This window comes from Zosterops lateralis, assembly GCF_965231275.1.
Source record: "Zosterops lateralis genome assembly, chromosome: 15".
NCBI classification, from domain to species: domain Eukaryota; kingdom Metazoa; phylum Chordata; class Aves; order Passeriformes; family Zosteropidae; genus Zosterops; species Zosterops lateralis.
Window position 1 is genome coordinate 3082359 of NC_139775.1, and position 13370 is coordinate 3095728.

At 58.4% G+C, this 13370-nt stretch overlaps 1 protein-coding gene across 1 annotated transcript; it reads right to left on the reverse strand.

Moving 5' to 3' along the window:
* Positions 1–1383: 1383 nt before the first annotated feature.
* LFNG (LFNG O-fucosylpeptide 3-beta-N-acetylglucosaminyltransferase) lies at positions 1384–12547 on the reverse strand. Its single transcript, XM_083872561.1, has 8 exons — positions 12083–12547; positions 5251–5299; positions 4320–4419; positions 4035–4188; positions 3859–3944; positions 3412–3577; positions 3103–3188; positions 1384–3013 (listed from the first exon to the last, which is right to left on the reverse strand). The coding sequence occupies exons 1-8, from the start codon at positions 12470–12472 to the stop codon at positions 2947–2949; spliced, it is 1098 nt and encodes a 365-aa protein (XP_083728687.1). The 5' UTR covers positions 12473–12547; the 3' UTR covers positions 1384–2946.
* Positions 12548–13370: the final 823 nt, after the last annotated feature.

Genomic DNA, 13370 nt, shown 5'->3' on the forward strand with positions numbered 1-13370 from the left:
TTCATTTAATTTAACTTCTTTTCTTTTATTTTACATTTATTTTATTTTTTAGTTCATTTAATTTTTTATTTTGTAATTTTTTTAAAAAAATATATTTATTTTACTTTTTAAGCCCTGTCCAGGAGTTGCACCATGCCCAGCATCCCCCCAGCCTTTATCCTTGCCCGGAGCTCCTGTTCCTTACAGCGCATCCCAACCCCAAGCCACAGCCCCTGGGTGCCCAGTGCCTCGATGGGCACTTAACCCCCATTTCCCTGTCCTTTCTGGGGTGCAGGGGAGGGTCAGGCCCAGTGAGGGTGACAGCACTGCTGCTGGGAAGTGCCCACGCTGCCGAAACCACAGTCTGTGAGCAATAGGAAAACTCTTGGGGGAGCAGATAGGGCTGGGTGTCACAGCTTCCTGTGCCTGACGCAGGTCCCTTCTCTGACCCTGCACCAGGGGAGGGCTGAGGGGCACCACATCCTGCGCCCAGAGCACCATCCCCGGCCCCAGGGAGCTGGGGGAAGGCAGCACTGCTGTCCATCCACCCTTCCCTCCCTCCAGGGCACTGTTTTGGGGGTGGCTGGGTCGGGGCAATGCTGGTTCTCTCAACCAAGGGCTGCAGAGGTTGGGGGACTGTTGTGGCTGTCAGAAGGGTGAGTGGGTGCTGGGAAGAGGGGTGGCTGTTTCAGCACACACCGACTTCCTGCCAGGCTGTATTTTTAGCAGGGCCAACCCTTGATAACCCAGAGACTCGAGCAAAACTGTGAAGTAAGTAAGTGTGCCTCGAAAATAATAAAAAAAAAGGGTGCTGGCTCTGCAGGAAGGTGGGGAGGAGGGGATGGCACAGGTGGAAGCTGGTACCAATGGCACAAACAGGACTGGTTTGGGGAGTGGGGGGGCAGATCTTAGGCTATCACCACAGCCCATGAAAGCCGGGGCTTGTTTCTGGCAGGTGGATGCTCCGTGTCGGCTGAAACTGCGGTGGAGAGGGTGAGGGGAGGGCTGGGAGGGAAGGGGCTCCTCCCCCGCAGCCCCCAAGCTTCCCACGCACACGCCTGCCCGCCGGCTGTTAACAACACCCTGCTAACAACCGGCTCTCACCTCATCCCCACCGCCTCCCTCCCACCCCCGAGCCTGGGAAAAACCAGCCCCGAGGTGCCAAGCCCTGGCCGAGCCTTTTGGGAAGGGGAAGGAGGAGAGGACCCTCACACCCCGGGATGCAAATGGCCAGCAGGATATCCCAGTACCCGTGGGAAAAACGGGATGGAGGGACAGCCCCTCCTCAGGGCTGCCCTGAGAGCTCGGCCAGAGGTGACAACATCTGCGGGGGATCAAGGGCTGTTCAGAGCAGCACATCCATAAAGAGACACAGGAGCCCGGGACCAGGTGACTGTGGTCAGCAAAAAAGCCACTTTATTGGTGACCGCTCCCACGGGAACCCCGTGGCAGAGATCGGGTTCAGGTCCCTGAGAACACACTGTCCATGCTGGTTCCCCTGCCCACATCTATTGCTTTAAACACATCCTAGTTTACAAAAAGCACAGAGTGACATTCCAGATACTGGAACATATAAATTAAGGTAAGTGATAGTTACAAGACATAGCAATTTTTTTTTTCTTTCTTAAACAGATTATCAAAGGTCAGGGATTTTTCTTTTTCTGATCCACAGAAAATGTATAAAAAGCATTTTAAAATCTACATATTTCTCAATGTGGGTTTTTTTTTTCTTAAAAAAAAAAGGCACAGTAAAAAAAATACTGGCTCAATAACATATTTACAACACACCCATTATGGGCTATTTTCACTCAGCTTCAAGTTGGAAATGTTCAGCTCTGGCTCAGCCCAGGGGCAGAGAGAGGGCTGGTGTTGGCAGGCAGGGCAGCTCTCAGAGGATGGAGGATCCGTCTCCCTCCCTGGATAAATCCCTCTCCATCAGAGAGAGCACAGTGGGAGGGTTGGGAGATGCTGCCTGCCTGTAGCAGGTGCCCAGCTGGTGCCTCTTGGGCAGCACCCAGAGCCAAGGCAAGGCTGGAGGATGCTCTGGCCCTGCAGGGGACACCCACACAGCCTCTGGACAGACCTCGAGGTGTTCCTCTGCAGGGCTGCCCAAGCAGCACTGGAGGGAGACCCTGGACAAACACAGTGCCCACCACCCCACTGCAGCAGCTCTGGAAAAGCCCTTCACCCACACCCATATTTATAGAAAGTTTTTACACTAATCTATAAATAGTTCACCATCAATGCTGCTGGCAGCACTTCACCCATGTGGGGGGAGCTCTGGGAAGTGGAGTTAACACCAACACCAGCTCCCAGCCACCCCACTGTCTCCCTCCAGTGAGGCTGTCGAGCACCCAGCAGCTTTGCAGGGCCCTGGAGGAGCCATTGCCACAGCCAGAGGCTTTCCCTGGGCACCTCTGCCTGCCGAGCCAGAGAGAAGAGCTCACAGGGCTCCTCATCCAAACCAGGAGCCAGAGCTTCGCTGCTGAGATTTTGGGACTGGGAGAGAGGATGGGGTGGGTGAGGGGTTTTATGGGAACAGGTTGAGGGGTAGATGCAAAGAAGGGAAGAACACACCAAAAAAACCTGAACATTTGAAAAGGGTCGGGGGGGGGGGGGGGAAATGAAGGAGAAGCAAGCCCGGGGTGGGGCAGGGCCCCGCGCTGCGGCCGCTCCCCACGCATGGCGTGAGGCCCGGCAGCCACAGGGTGCCCAGTGGATAAGTGCTCAGTTCCCGTCCCTCCCCACCATCCCGGCAGGGGGCACGGGCAGCCGGGCAGGCAGGGCAGGGCTCAAGGGGCCGCACAGCAGCCTTCAGTACACACACACACTGTGCAATACCACAGCAACGACGTCTGTCCGTCCATCCGCCCGCCTGGCGGACCGACACACACCCGCACGCAGGTCCCGCACGCCCGTCGGATACCGGGGAGACTCGGGACGAGGTTGGAGGGGCACGTGCTCCTCCTAGTAAACCATGTTGGTGGGGCACCACGGCGTGTCTGGGTACAGCAGGCAGTGCACGGAGCGGAACCTGCGGGGGAGAGGAGCAAAGCTGAGCACGGGACAGTGGTGGTCCCGCGGCAGCCCAGTTTGGTAGGGGATAGGGACCCCCCATCTCACCTGGATGGGTCCTCCTCAACAGAGAAAGCTCCCTTCATGTGGATGGAGTTGCGCTTGTTCTCGAACATGCCGTAGCTCAGCGTCACCTGGGGGGCAAGCACAGAGGGGTGAAGCGGCCGACGTGGCCATAAGGATCAAGCAGAGGAAAGGGGAGCTGCAAAATTCACCCCATTTCCCAAAGCCTCCAGTGACACTTTGCATCACCCCACAGTGATGAGCTGATGGAGCTTTTCCCCTCTGCTGTTTAGGTCATGCATCAATCAATATCTTAGCTGTGATGCTCAATATTTAGGTGACAACTCCGGGTACCTGTTTGTGGATCTCCGACTTGGGCACCTGGTGCAGGTTCTCCAGGTGGGAGTGGAAGAGGTTGCTCCGGATGAGCTTCACGCCCAGCACGGACTCGATGATGTAGCCGATGGTGCAGTCGTCGGGCAGGCGGATCTTCTCTGCAGTGCTCATGAAGTGACCCCCGCTGTGGGGAGACAGAGAGGGGCTGCAGAGGAGCAGAGCCCAGGGGATGCAGGCACCCTGCTGGGTTCTGGGGTTGGTCAGTGGGTGCCCAGCTCTGATTAAAAGTCACTTTGGGGAAACTGAACCCCTTCCCAACTTGTTTCCAAGCTCCCTGCAGACATTCCCAGAAAGGCAGGGAGAAAAGTTGTGGGACATGGTCCAGCACCCATCCCCAAGAATCACCTCTCTGTGCCCAGGGGACCATGAGGAGTCCCCATGGGAGAGCAACACCAATGCTCTTACCTGGCCCAAGGGCTCATCTTCAGTGCCAGCCCTCGGCTGATACAGAATCCTGCTCCACCCGTAGCAAACCAGAAATGCACAGGATGCTGCGAGAGAAGGGAACCAATGCAGTGAGACAACAGCTCCTTTTCCACCTAGCCCAAATTAAACCAGCCCCAAACTCTCCCCACGCTCACCATTTTGTTCTCACTGATCCTTTCTGTAGCCTGGATGGGTCGGTCCAGGCTGGGCTTCCCAATGTAGATGTCCTGTGTGTGGGGGTAGCTGGAGAGCAGCTTCACCAGCATCCGCACGTTCACATAGTTGTCATCATCCACATGGCAGAACCACCTGCAGTGACAGCAGTGTCACACCCAGCCAGGGCAGCTCCCCAGTCTCCACACTGAGGCACAACCCCAAAAACACCAATGGTCTCTGTCTGCACCATCCTGCCCCCCACAGCAGCCCTGGGCACCGCTTACTTTCTGCCAGACTCGATGAACTTGTCGTACTCCACGGCCATCTTACAGGACAGGGCCTGGCGGCTGTGGGCAGCCGAGCAGTTGGTGTTGATGACGTTTCCTGCAGGAAAAAAAGAGAGGTCAAAATCCAGCATTGGTGCATCCCACACCTCCCCACACACTCAGATGGTGACACTTCACCACACATGTCCCAGGTGTGCCAGGGGGATGGAACTCATGGGTGATCCCAAAGCTCAGTGACCCACATGCTGTGTTGTTTTGGGCAAATGATGAATTTTTGGGGGAATGTCTTTGGTGTCCATGTGAGAGAAGGGAAGGGATTAATAAGGAATGTGGATGCAGCAAATGCACCATAGATAAGCCCTATCCCCGTTCTAAGCATGATGCCACCCCACATCACCTTGCCCAGGGTGCACCAGCCACCCTGGGGGTGAAGGGGTGTCTGGGAGCCCTGAGCTTCCCCAGGACATGGTAGCAAAAATCCTGCCCTATTTTGCTTGCCTAGCTCAAAGGCAATCATCTCCCAGCCTGAAAAGGAGTAATTTGCATGGGGAGAATAGACCACGCTGACCCCAGCCCTGAAAATTCTCCCATGAAACCCTGTCCATGTTGCCATCAATCCCAGCTCATCCCAGGGACAAAGTGGTGCAAAGACGCCCCACCCTGTTACTGTGATCCCCAGCAGCACCATGCTGGGCATGGGCTGGGCTGACTGGGAAGTAAACCTGTCCCCAGATGGGGCTCCCAGGCAGAGGATGCTTTAAGCATTATCAGTGAACCAATTTGTGTCATTCTCAAGCCAGGTTCCTGTGGCGAGGGCTTTTTCAGAGTTCCCAGGACAGGCCCCACACCAACCACACTCCACAGGTGGGAGCTTTTTAGGGGACCTGGCCAGGTCACACACACAAAGGAACAAGAGCCACAGACTCACGTGCTTGCTTCTTCAGCTCCTCATCCTCCCCGTCAGTGAAGATGAAGGTCTGAAAGAGAAGACGAGGCACCTCTGAGGACTGAGACCATGTGGCTCTGGATGTGACACACAGCACCCCTGGGAACAGTTCCTCCAAGAGGCTGGTGGTGACTTCTTCCCCCTTATCAAAACCCCAAGTGGCACTGAAGAACCAGGCACCCAAACAAAACCCCCAGCTTCAGACAGGGAAGGATGCTGAGCTCCCCTGGGAGCAAACCCCAGCCGCCACACAGAGCATCTCCTTCCTCTTCCCTCTCGCACGGGGCAGCAGCTGGCAGGGAGGTTTTGGGGGCCACAGGGGCTGTCCCCAGCACAAGGGGAGGCGGGGGCACAGAGGGAGCAGGTGCAGAGGGCGGCCTGATCTGAGCAGGGATTTGAGCCTTGAGCCGGCGCGCGTGGCCGGGGCAGCCGCCCAGGCAGGTGTGTTTGCCCTCGGCGCCGGCTCCCAACCGCGTCCCCACCTGTGTCAACAGCACCTGCCTGTCCTTGGCCACTTGCACAACACCTCCTCGACTCCTCTCTGCCCCTATGTCCTACCCGAGGGGGCTGGGACAGGGCCAGTGAGTGCCACCCGCCAGCCCCGAGGAGGGGATGGTCCCCCAGTGCCCCATCCCAGCACAATCCCACGGTGCCAGGCAGCGCCCGAGCTCCTCCCCGGGCCCCTGAGCTGCCCGCCCGGCTGCACTCCTCTATTTACACAGCTAATTCCTGGCATATGTCACCCAGGAAGGAGGACTAGAGGGGCTGCTCTGGGCCTGGGATTTGGGGAAGGACGAGAAGCAGGAGGAGAGAGCAGGGGGTGGGAAAGGCATCGCCATCAATCAGCGGGCAGCAAACAAAGCTGGAGGAGAGAAACCACAACCAGCTGCCAAGCGCTATTAAAAACCAGACGTGCACAAAAGGGCAAAGGAAGAAAGACAAAAGGGCTGGGGAGGGAAGGCAGGAGGCAGCAGAGGGGGGACGATGGAGCGCTGGGGATGATGAATTACAAGTGAGCTGGAAATTGGGTGCCACCCCGCAGCCGGCCCCGGGAACGCGCTGGGGTTTTGTGGCTTGTTTGAGGAGCTGGGTACAATAGTGGGGTTGACTTTACTCAGCGAGGAGAGTTAAGCGGGCAGCAGTCATTAGCATACAGCTGCACTGGTTAACCCGGCCCTGTTTGCTCAGGTCCCCAGCCGGGGCTGGTGGGGAGAGCCCGGAGCTGCCGCGAGGCTCAATGGGAGGGGACGGGGCTACAAGTGACCTTTGGGACTTGAAAAGGAGAAAAGAAAAAGTGAGGGGGAAAAAATGATGGAGGAGGTGGGAAGGCAAGTTCTCACAAATGCACAGCCTGCCGTGCAGCTTGCCTTGTGGGGAGGGCCAGAGGTCAGGAAGGCTCTGAGCAAAGGCGATGGGGAAGCGCTGGCGAGGAGAGGACAGCTGGGGAACGGGGACCCATCAGCTGCAGGGCAAGGATGGCCCTGGCTGCTGTGTCTCCATGGACACATCACTGCTGGGATGGCACGAGGTCAGTGCTCTGTGTAGAAAAGGAGTGTCACCCCCATCCAACTCAGGGTACAGCTTTTGGTCCCCATTTCCCCCGGTGCCCAGGGAAGGGTCAATTTGTACTTGGGGTACAAACTGAACCAGGGCAGAGGACAGCATCCAAGGATGCCTGAGACAAGCCCATCCCATGCTGGGGTTGGCACTCCAGCCCAGGTTTCAGCCCCGCTGGAGGGGGCCAGGGAACACACAGGCGAGACAGAAAATGTTTGCTTGATTAGCTCAGAAGCGCCGTCCAGCAACTGCCTTCAGCTGCTCCAAAAATAACCCCACAACTAATCCTGCACTCAGCCTCTATAAATAGAGCACAGGGACAATTGTTTATTACTCGCCTGCACCGAAACCTTTCATCCTACCGAGGCATCTCCCCTCGGCCTCTCCCCACACACATCCCTGTAATATTCCTGGTGCTTGTGGACCAGGTGGCACCTCAGGGCCTGGGACAGGGACACACAGCTGCAAGTCACCCCATGTGGGCATCTATTGTTTCCCACATCCCTCCCAAACCCACCATGACATTGGATTAAAACAAAATCAAAGGCTTCATTTTGAAAATTAATTTTGTAATTAATTTGTGTTTCTTGGAAGGGAGATGCACCTTGTCTGCATTGGCCCTTCACCTGGGGCTGCAGGGGAGAGGAGCAGAGGTAACAGCCAAGCCCAAGGAGGGGATAGGCCAGGAAAGGATGAAAACAAGTAAAAAAACGTGAATCCATCTTTGGCATCTCCCATGTGGGATGCCAGACTAGAAGGCAGCATCCAGTTTATAGTGGTGCAAGTGGACACTGCAGCCAACATCCCTGAGCTGTCACCTATAAACCATCACCTCCAGCAAGCACTCCCAGCCCTTACACCCACCTCTCTCCCACTTGGCCCTTGTGCCAGCCACGGCACCGAGGGGTGCAAGGACCTCTTGGAACTCCCTGCAGCAACTTTTCCTGCAGGGTGCAAGAGAGGAAGGCCCTGCTGCCCCCCTCCCCTCCCCCTCAGCCCCTGCAGGAAACCTCATTGTTCTCAGAACTGCAGCTTCAAGAAACACAGGATGCCAAATCCGTCCCGAACAATAGCTGCCAGCGCTCCTCGCAGCCCCGCACAATGCACGGGACTGAGCGGCACCCGGGATCCCCGCGGCCAGAATGGGCTCAACCCCCCCAGGAGCCAGGCAGCCGCCGGCAGCCCCCACTGCTGCCTCCTCCTCGCTCTCGGAGACGGCTTTTTTTTTTTTTTTTTTTTTTTTTTTTTTTTTTTTTTTTTGCCTCCCCTTCATTTCTCCTTTCAGGGTGACTCATTTCCCCTCCGCTGGTGGAGCTCATGGGTTGCTCATGGCTGGGTGCTGCACAAGGTGTCCCACCAGCCAGGGCCACCCCGGGGTCACCAGGGCCCTCTCTGTGCTGCCTGGCAGAGTGGTTCTGTCACTTCCCAGGGTGGCACACTCTCAGCATATCCCATGCCTGCCACCATCCCAGCAGCACAAACGCCAAAAGGGGAACCTCGGCCAGGCAGGCACCCCGTGACCCTGCAGTGCACAAATCCTGACCCTGCGCCACATCTCACTTCCCCACGCTGGGACAGGACCCTTTTCACAGCCACCCCACTTGGGTGCAGAGAAAAGAGGCAGCAAAAAAGTGCTGTTTGGGGATGCCTCAATCTCCAGCGGAGTGAGGGGCTCTGGAGCAGGTCAGGATGATGCTAGAGCTGCTCAGCTTTGTGCCCCCCACAGCAAATGTTCTTCTTTGCCCTCCAGCCTCGGGGTTTAGGGGGGAAAATCCCCACCCCTCTTCAACAAGTTGGGATCAGTGTGATGTCCCTGCAATGGCAGTGTGCCACAACAGCAGCAGCCCCAGTCCACGGTGGTGTCTTTCCCCAGGACCGGGGGCAGGCCTGTGCTGGCACAGGATCCCAGGGCTGGGACCTGCAGGGGCGGGGAAGGGGCTTGCAGGGCCGCGGGGCCTGCTCCTTTCAGCAAGAGGATGAATCCTCCACTGTAATTTTAAATGCTATAATTTTTTAATAACCTCCTCAAAAACAATGAGCTCATTGTGCGGCAAGGGACCCCCACCCTCCCGCCCGGTGCTCCACGCGCCGCTCGCCGGCTCCAGGGCTTTTATGGGCAAGGACAGCAGCATCGCTTGGGACAGGCAATTAAGGGCCCCCCACCCCTCAAACCCACACAGGCCGCCCCGAGGGACAGCAGGGAGGACCCTCAGCCAGGATCCGAGTTGGGCAGTGCCCGGCAGGCCCTGGCACACAGCCCAGGGCCGGGGGGAGGCAGCTGCACCCGGAGCTGCTTTGGGATGAGCAGTCCCTGCTCCCGGCCGCTCTGGGGGGAGCGCGAGTGAGACTCGCGATGCCGGCACACTCCAGGGTGGGGACCCTGGCCAAGGTGCTAGAGAAATTTGGGAGCCGCCGTCGGAGGAGCGCGCTCTTTGGAAGGCGAAGCCGTTCCCTTTGCCCCGAGAGCAGGAATTTTTCAAAGGCTGCAATTACCGCGCCGCCGAGCGGGAGGCGGCCGGCGGATCCCACGCTGCAGCCCCGGCGGGCTCCCAGGCGTGTGCCGAGCTGCCTGCCTGCCTCCGGCCTGCCCCGGGGACACCCGGCCGCCCTCAGGGTAACCCAGGGCCGGCAAGGGTGTCTTGGGCAGCTCTGCCGCTGGAAATCACCCGACTCGGCACGAAAGAAGTAGATTCGGGCTTGCTCCTGTCCGGGATTTCTGCTAAATGGCCATTTTCCTCCCCCCTTTCTTTCCTTTCAAGTGCAAAGTTCCTCTGGCCCGCACTCCAGCATCCTAAGGATACTGAGACAGCTGGAAACTCTCCCCAAAGCAAGGAAAGGAAAACCCATAACTCTCCTCCAAAAGCAGCTTGTCTGGCCTGGATTGTGCAACCCAGAGAGGAGGTTTAGAAGGGAACAGGGATGTGCTCTCCCTGTGCAGAGAGGCAGGAAGGAGAAGGGGGTGCCCTTTGCAGTGTCTTGGAGGTGACAGAGGGCAGGAAACAGGGACTATTGTGGGCAGAACAAAGAACAGCCAAGGAAGGACACAATGGCTGTTCCCCCTATCTGCCAGGGCCCAGGCAGGGGCTACCTGCTGGATTTAACCCCTCCTCAGCAGGGTCTGCATCCCTCCTGCCTGGCTAGCGAACAGCCAGAGAGAGGCTGAGCTTTGAGTGAGTGGAGATCAGGAGAAAGGGATGCAGCGTCAGGCCAGGGAGATTCTCAGCCCTGGGCAGGAACTTCCCCACGTTGGTGAGGCAGCTCACAAGCCTGAGCACCGTTACTGAAACCAGAGTGAGAGAGGATGAGCAGAGACAGGCCTGACTCAGACCAAGAGAGACGTTTGAGCAAAGGTAGTGCCCCACTGCCACCAAAACACCCTCCTGGGGTGGAAACCAGGGGCCAGGCAAGGAAGGGATGCAGGAACTGCAGGGAGGCAAGAGAGAAGAGCCCCATAACACCAATCCCACACTCTGCAGGCAAAAAAGCCCAACCTGATGCCAAGTTTGGGGAGGCCCAGGGTGCCTCAGAGCCTCCTTGAGACAGAGGCTGGCTCGGTGTGGGAAGAGCAGAGCCGATCCCCTGTGCCTCCCATCCCCACAGCCCCGCTCTGCTCGGCAGGAGTTTGTGGTGCCTCCAGCTCTCTCGGCAGCTCCTTGTCCTCAAGTGCTGCACAAGAGGCGTCACTCAGCGGCTTGGCTTGTCAGGCAGGCACCTCGCCCTGCGGCCCCCCTGGCTTCATGGCCCTCATCTCTAGGCAACCTGACCTGGACACGGCCGGCTCCGGCTCCCTCGTTCCCATGGAAAGTGCCACACAAGAGGCTGCGAAGCCTTTTCTCTGCGCCAGGAGAAAAGGGGCTTTGTTAGCTTGCCCAGGGGGACAGCGTGAGAGCCGAGCCTTGGGGCTCTGGGAATCCAAACGGACAAACGAAGCACAACAACAACAACAAAAAAAAAAACCTAGAAGAAAGCCGAAGCTCACAAGAGGGAGGAGAAGAGAAAAAAAAAAGAGCAGCCATTCCCAGGATCATCTGTAGGTGCTCAAAGAGCGTTTCACTCCACCACCACTCACCACCCCCTTGCAGTGACAGCAGAGCATAAAAAAGGTTTCCATTAAATAACTGGACCAAGGAGAAGTGGCAGATCCACTGCCAAGCCCAGGAAACCTGAGCAAAAAAAAAAAAAAAAAAAAGGGGGAACACAATTCACAGGGAAAAAAAAATTAGCAAGATAATTCTTGGGGTACAGTGAGGGAGCCAAGACCCCACAAGGTCCAGCAGAGCTGGGTGAGGAGGGCAGGGGCAGGGCAATCCTTCCCCCACGGCCTCCACCCTCAGCCACTCCAGATTTCCAAGGAAAACAGTTTGCAAGCAAGAAACTGAGCTCCAGGCCAGGAGGAAACACGTGAAGACAGTAGGAAGAAAAGGTTAGGACCAGACATAACTTACTTTGGGGAAGCTGTCTAACGGTAGAAAAAGTGTCTTAAGAGCAAAAGGCAAAGCACATTTCCTAAGGAAACAGCGTGTTGTTTTTTTGGGTTTTTTGGGGGGGTTTTTTTTGGTTGTTTTTTGTTTTTTTTTTCTTTTGGATTTTGCTTTAGTACTTGAAGGACAGAGTAAGGGACTGCCAGAACTCCGGGCAGGACATCAGTAAGGGCAGGAACCAGAGTCGCTGGAGCTGCCCCGTGTGGGTGAGCCGGTGCAGACCCACAAGAGCTCCCAGCCACTCCAGTCCCTTGCGAGAAGACCAAGAGCTTCAGCACATCCCAGCACCCTCCCAGCTCTGAGCTGATAAACTGGGCGTGCTTTGAGCAGCACAACTGCAGGGGCCTGTCCCGGATTGTGGCACCAGGGGCACCCCACACCGTGCCTCAGTTTCACCGGCGGAAAGCAGCCCAGCCCCGCTGTGCGATGGGAGGTGCTCGGCGGAAAGGACCCCAGAGCAGAGTCTGGGGAGGCTTCTGAGCGTGAAGAGCCAAGGGCAGGCTCTCTCCATCGCTCACCCCGCACCGCTGCATTTCACCCTCCCGAAAACGCAGCTGACCACAGCACAGCCCGGCCAGGCTCGGAACACCGCCCGGCTCGGCGATACGGGGGAAAAGGGAAGGAGAAGTGCTATTTGCCCGGCACCACCCGGATCCCACAGACCGAAGGCTCAGGACCGCGTGGGCTCCGGCCCGTCCCGAGCCGCTCCATCCCGGCCAGAGGCGGGGACCAGCCCCGGCTCCATCCCCGTCCCCAGCCCTGTCCCCATCCCTTACCATGTCGCGGTTGCGGGAGATCCAGGTGTCGAGCAGCAGCTCTAGCCGCGCCTTGTGAAACTTTTTGGTGGTCTTGACGGCGATGAAGACATCGCGGGGGGAGATGTCCTCGGCCGGCGGGCGCGGGGGGCTCGGCGGGGCGGGGGGCAGCTCCCGGCGCGCTCGGCTCAGCCGCCCGAAGTAATCGGCGAAGCTGCGGAGCCCGGGCGGCCCCTGCGCGGCCGGGGGAGCCGCCGCCGCCCCCAGGCTCTGCAGCGCCCGCTGCGCCCCGCCGGCCTCCCCCCGGGCCAGCCCCGGCCTCCCCGGCGGCTCCACCATGAGCACCAGCAGGCAGGTGAACATGGAGCCCACGAGGGACAGGAGCAGCTTCCTCCCGCAGCTCTTCAGCATCCTCCGCTCCTCTCTCTCCGCGCCGCCGCCACCGCCGGCCCCGCCGCGCCGCCGCCTTTAAACCGCGCCCGCCCCGCCCGGGGAGGGACAGAGCCGGGGCCGCCCCGAGCGGGGCGTGGGCACCGCCCGGCCCTGCCCGCGGACCGCCCGCGCCCCTCCGGGCCCCGAGTCCTCCCCGGCGGCCCCTACAGCTCTGTCAGCCCGTCCTGCCCGCCCCCGGGCTCTGCATCTCCGGAGCGCACGGCCGGCTGCGGGCAGGGTGCGCCGCCTCCTCCTGCTCCTCCCTGCTCCTCGATACCTGGGCAGGGGGACTCTCCGGTCCGGTCCCCTGTAGCCCCCAGCGCGCTGGGAGTACCGTTCGCTGCTCTGTCTGCAGCACAGGGTGCGTTCCCCTTCCCCAAAGCCCTGCCCCGAGATGTTCTCACAGCCCTGTCCAGGAGGTTTCCAGAAAGCTGACCAGCCTGACCAAACTCCGGGCATTGTCCCATCAGTCTCCTCTGAGGCAAAGCATAATTGAAAACAAACACACCAACCCCCCTCCCAAAAAAAACCACTGCAGGCCTCTCACTTCCACCAAGCTCCATTCTGAGGGTAAATCTGGGGCAGGGAGTCAGGAGTGTCTGTTCTCATCCTTTCTTCAGAGAGACCTGGAGAGGCTCCCAGCCTCGACCAGCCTCATCCCGGGCACAGCACCGTGCTTTGAAGCTGATGGGCAGCCCCAGAGTGCTGGGATATCTGAAAATAAATGCTACATAGGTACCAAGCAGCCCCCTGCCCCCGCCCCCAGCGATCACTAATCATGATAACGATCTCTTTTTAAACGAGACACCATTTTCCCAGCCAGACAGTGGGAGAAGTGGTGGCTGAAAGAGAAAACTGGGTTGAAATCTGGTCCTGG